Genomic DNA, 4,379 nt, shown 5'->3' on the forward strand with positions numbered 1-4,379 from the left:
CCCGCCGCCCTGCGCTACACGGACGGGAGTGTGCCCGGGCACAGCCTCTGCAGGAGGGTCTGCTGGCAGCTGGGGGTGCCCTGGGGGGACGGGGAGAATTTGTCACTCTGCTTTTTGGCTCTGGGGAGCCTTTGGGGTGATGTGGTGCCTCTTCCGTACCGTCCTATCCCTGGGTTTGGCTGTGGAGAAGTTGACTAGGCCCTCCCTTCCAGAGAGCTTTGTGGGGTGGGACGTTTGGGGTGAGGGGATGTGTGGTGCCCCAGGGTTTCTGCTCCCTGTTCTCAGTCTCTGGATGACTGTTCTCTTCCAGGTATTCCCTCCCATTCCCATGAAGCCCATTTATTCCTCCCATACCAGAGACAGGACCAAGAATTTGCTGCTTCCCTCAGAGAAGAAGCCCTGCCCAGCCTACATAGCCCCTTTGAAGAGTAAGTGAGGGGAGATGTGAGCAGGAGTTGGTTTGGTGGGGGCAAATGGAGGCAGGCAGCAAAGCTGGCTCCATTACTGCTTCAGTGGTGTGCTGCAGGTGGGAGCAGAGCTGCAGCTTCTGTTCTCTGCTGTGACATTCAGTCCCAGGCACCCCCATCCAGCACCTCATTTCTGCATGGGGCTCACTGGCCTTTTGTTGTCACTTTGCTCCCAGTCATCTGCCACATGGAAGGCAGTGGCCAGTGGCCACAGGACAAAGAAGCCATCAAGCGCATCAAGGCAGCTTTCCACCTCCAGCTGGCCGAGCTCCTCCAGCAGCAGCACCAGCTGGTTTGCAGACCTGCAGTCACTCACACCGACGTGTACAAGGTAGGGGGGTGACTGGGACCTTCTCCAGACCTGAGTTGCTACTGAGAAAGCAGGCAGGGGGCTGTGGCAATGGTCCCACTGAACAGGACTAGAATTTGGGTCTAGGAAAAGAGGTATGGTGAGGCTGTGCTGATGCCAGGTGCTGCTGTTGTGTCCCTGAGGTGTAGCACAGCACACCAGCCTGCTTACATTACCACCAAGCCTGATTTCATCTTCTGCCCCTTCTTAGGATGGCTACGTTTTCCGGCTCCAAGTGGCCTACCACCGTGAGCCACTGATCCTGAAGGAAGTGGTCACCCCAGAAGGGATGCTGAAGTACCAGGACACAGAGGAGTCTCGGCAGCTGGAGCTGGAGACGCTGCATCTGCCCTATCTAACCAGCTCCCTGCATGGGTAGGTGAAGCAGGGGCTGCCTGGGGACCAGGGCACGGGGTGTGTCTGCAAGCCAGCGTGGAGATGCCTTTGGATGTTGCGGGGTGATGGTGGGGACAGGAGCTCACTCTGGAAGGTGACCCTTCATGCACCTTAAGAGAGGTTCTCAGGGAGGGACAAATGTGGGTGGATCTGCCCTATCTAACCAGCTCCCTGCATGGGTAGGTGAAGCAGGGGCTGCCTGGGGACCAGGGCACGGGGTGTGTCTGCAAGCCAGCGTGGAGATGCCTTTGGATGTTGCGGGGTGATGGTGGGGACAGGAGCTCACTCTGGAAGGTGACCCTTCATGCACCTTAAGAGAGGTTCTCAGGGAGGGACAAATGTGGGTGGGGGCAGCACTCGTTGTCCCAGTTGTCACATCTGAAATCACCGATATGGGGAGACAAGTATGAAGGAGCAGTGTGGTTAGAGAGGCGTGGCAGCATTTCCCCTGCGTGGCCCCGAAATCTGAACACCTGTAGAGAGTGCCCTGTGCTTGTGATGCTGCACACATGTTCCTGGCAGCCTTTTGCCCCTTTCTTTTCTCTTGCTGCATGTCAGAAGGCCGCTTTGGTTGAGCAGTGGCTTGTCTCCCTCCTTGCAGGCTCCAGCAGCAGCACCCAGTCTTCAGCAGCACTTGCCGGCTGGCCAAGCGCTGGATCTGTGCCCAGCTCCTGAGTGACAACATCTCTGAGGAGTGTGTGGACCTCCTTGTGGCATTTCTCTTCCTCCACCCAGCCCCCTTCATGCCACCCAGGTGAGGATAAGGAGCCCAGGCTGACCTGATGAAGATTTAGGGCTTTTATTCCACAGCAGGAACTTAGCTGGTGTTGTTTAGAGCTATGCTGGAGATGGGAGCAGCCCTTCCTCCACCTTGCCCTTGCTCCAACCCAGGTGTCTGAGTTGGGAGAGCATTAGGAGATGGGATGACCATGGGCAGTGTTTCACTTTCTGCTGGTTTCTTTTATGTGGGGAGGGAAGAACCAGGGGAAAGACTTTCCTCTGATTCACAGAAGGACAATTGTCCTATGCTTGTCCTAGACTTCCCTTTACCACAGCAGACATCCCTGCTTGGGCTGTGTGTTGAGCTGAGCATCACAAAGTCATCCCTGAGCCCACCTGCTCTTGCTGCCAGGGTAGCAAACTCCAGTGTTGAACTGTTTTGCCTTGCTTGCAGCTCTCCCCAGGTGGGGTTTCTGCGCTTCCTTGACTTGCTGGCAACCTTCGACTGGAAAAACAACCCTCTGATAGTCAACCTGAACGCTGGCCTCACAGGTGAGCAGGCAGCACACAGGAGAGCTGTGGCTTGAGGGTCTTGGAGCCCTCCATGGTCAGCGCCTGTCTGCAAGGGTCTTGAACACAAGGAGGCGACACAGCTTCTGCCAGGGGCAAGATTTTCCATTCACTTACTCCTGTCCTGCCGTGCTTAACTTGGCTTCAGGATGCACTTGGTTGTGGTGTGGGTTGTCTTCCCCCTGCCTGCCTTTGAAGACATGGATCTCAGTGATGACATTTCAGTCTTGCTGAAATCTGTGCGGAACCTGGGTGGTAGTGGGCTTGGTAGTGTCTTTGAAACTACTCCTTCACAGTCAGAATTTTTTGTTGAGGCTTTACCCTGGCTCTTGGGGTCAAACATTTCATTGTGCAGTTGGGCTCTTGAACAGAAAGCTTCAAAGCTTCCTGCTAGATGCCTGCTTTGAGAGCCTCACTGAGCCACTAAGGTCGTGGTGATGATCTGCTAGTCCTTAATTTCAAAACCTGCAAGGGAAAAGGGTTGCAGTCCTCCAGGTTTTTTTACCTCCTGCATCCAGGAGGACCTGCAGTCCTGTCCACTTCCCTGTGTTTTGTCTTTTTCATATTTTGTATTCGTGCTGTCTTTCCCCAAGAGCCAGAGGAGACCACAGGATTGCCTTAGATTTATGTGGTCAGGTGGTGGGGGTGATAGCTACACACAGCTTTTAAAGCTGATCTATAGAAAAATGGTAAAGCTGTGTGGGAAAGAATTGGGTTGTGGAAAGTGCTATTTTTCTATCCTCCAGCTTTTTCAAATGAACTAGATGGGAATTGGTTTTGGCCAAAGAGCTATTTTTTCCTCACTTAAGGATTAAAAAAAAAAAAGCTAGAAAACTCTTTGGGTACAGACTGTCTTGTTAGCTTACAATGTGAGTTTCCCAGCCTGCATCAGTCTCAGTGCTTGCCATGTCTGGTCCTGCTGGGGTGGGTTTAAGAGCAAAGCTCCATCTAGCCCTGCATACTGTCTCCAAAACTTAGTGCAGGCAGTTGTCGAAGAAAGCGTGCGAGCAGAGCAAGCCTGAGAAGATGGAGCTTGGGTTGCACATGGGCTCTGAGGTTGGGAGAGGCTAAAGTCTGTTGTACTGCCCTTTTCTGGGCTGCAGTACATGGATGAGGAGGCTGGAGGGCGGTGGCAGAGCATCTCACTTGTCTGCCTGCCCTCTCTAGATGCTGACTGCACAGAGATCAAGAACAAGTTTGTGGCTGCTCGCTCTCGGCTCCCTGTCATGTTCATCGCCACCCCCAAAGACCAGTGGAGCTCCATGTGGACCCAAGAGCGACCCTCAGCACAGGTGAGCTGGGCCCTCTGTCCTTGACTCATGGTGGCTGCTGGCTTGGGGCAGTTCCCTGCTCCCAGTGCTGGAGCAAGCTTTGACAGCCTGGTGGGTAAGTGGGGTTGCTGCTACCTCCAGGACCGCAGAGTTTCACCCTCTGGCTTTCTTTCCTCCCCAGATCCTGCAGCGCCTTCTTGTGCTGGCTTCAGAGTCTCTCCGTGCCCTGGAGGAGCAGCTCTTGGACCCTCTCAACAGCCAGGATGTGAAGGTAACCTGCTGGGGCACCAGCACAGCATGATCATCTCTGATGGTGGTTGCTGTGATGTGTTAGTAGCCTTCAGGCCACGTGTGGTTGCCCTGGAATGCAGAGCAGCAAGGAGGCTGGTGCCCTGCTGTGCTCCCCTGCTTCTGAGGAACCCACCTCTACATAGCAACTTAGGGTGAAATATCATTGACTAGGACAAATTTATTTTGTATTCTGTAATTTTCTTGGATTGTGAGCAAACTTGCAATGTTCCTGTGCCGAATGGGTCCTGTGTCCATGGCTGGAGCAAGTGGCTCCTCTGGGAGATTCTTTTGGTGTAGCTGTGCAAATCTGGCTCC

The 4,379-nt window shown here is 54.1% G+C and overlaps 1 protein-coding gene across 1 annotated transcript in view; it reads left to right on the forward strand.

Moving 5' to 3' along the window:
• Positions 1 to 4,044, forward strand: part of NOL6 (nucleolar protein 6 (RNA-associated)) — a gene marked incomplete at both ends in the record, with an annotated part of 12,620 nt that extends 8,576 nt beyond the window's left edge. The window contains 8 exons of the mRNA XM_008935872.1: positions 1 to 28; positions 286 to 428; positions 644 to 798; positions 1,028 to 1,191; positions 1,814 to 1,966; positions 2,387 to 2,484; positions 3,670 to 3,794; positions 3,955 to 4,044. The exon at positions 1 to 28 is cut by the window's left edge and continues 109 nt beyond it. Of these exons, the coding sequence (XP_008934120.1) occupies positions 1 to 28; positions 286 to 428; positions 644 to 798; positions 1,028 to 1,191; positions 1,814 to 1,966; positions 2,387 to 2,484; positions 3,670 to 3,794; positions 3,955 to 4,044 (956 nt within the window). The remainder of the gene's footprint in view (positions 29 to 285; positions 429 to 643; positions 799 to 1,027; positions 1,192 to 1,813; positions 1,967 to 2,386; positions 2,485 to 3,669; positions 3,795 to 3,954) is intronic.
• Between the last annotated feature and the right edge of the window lie 335 nt (positions 4,045 to 4,379).

The sequence above is a fragment of the Merops nubicus genome, unplaced genomic scaffold (genome assembly GCF_000691845.1).
Source record: "Merops nubicus isolate BGI_N331 unplaced genomic scaffold, ASM69184v1 scaffold30612, whole genome shotgun sequence".
NCBI classification, from domain to species: domain Eukaryota; kingdom Metazoa; phylum Chordata; class Aves; order Coraciiformes; family Meropidae; genus Merops; species Merops nubicus.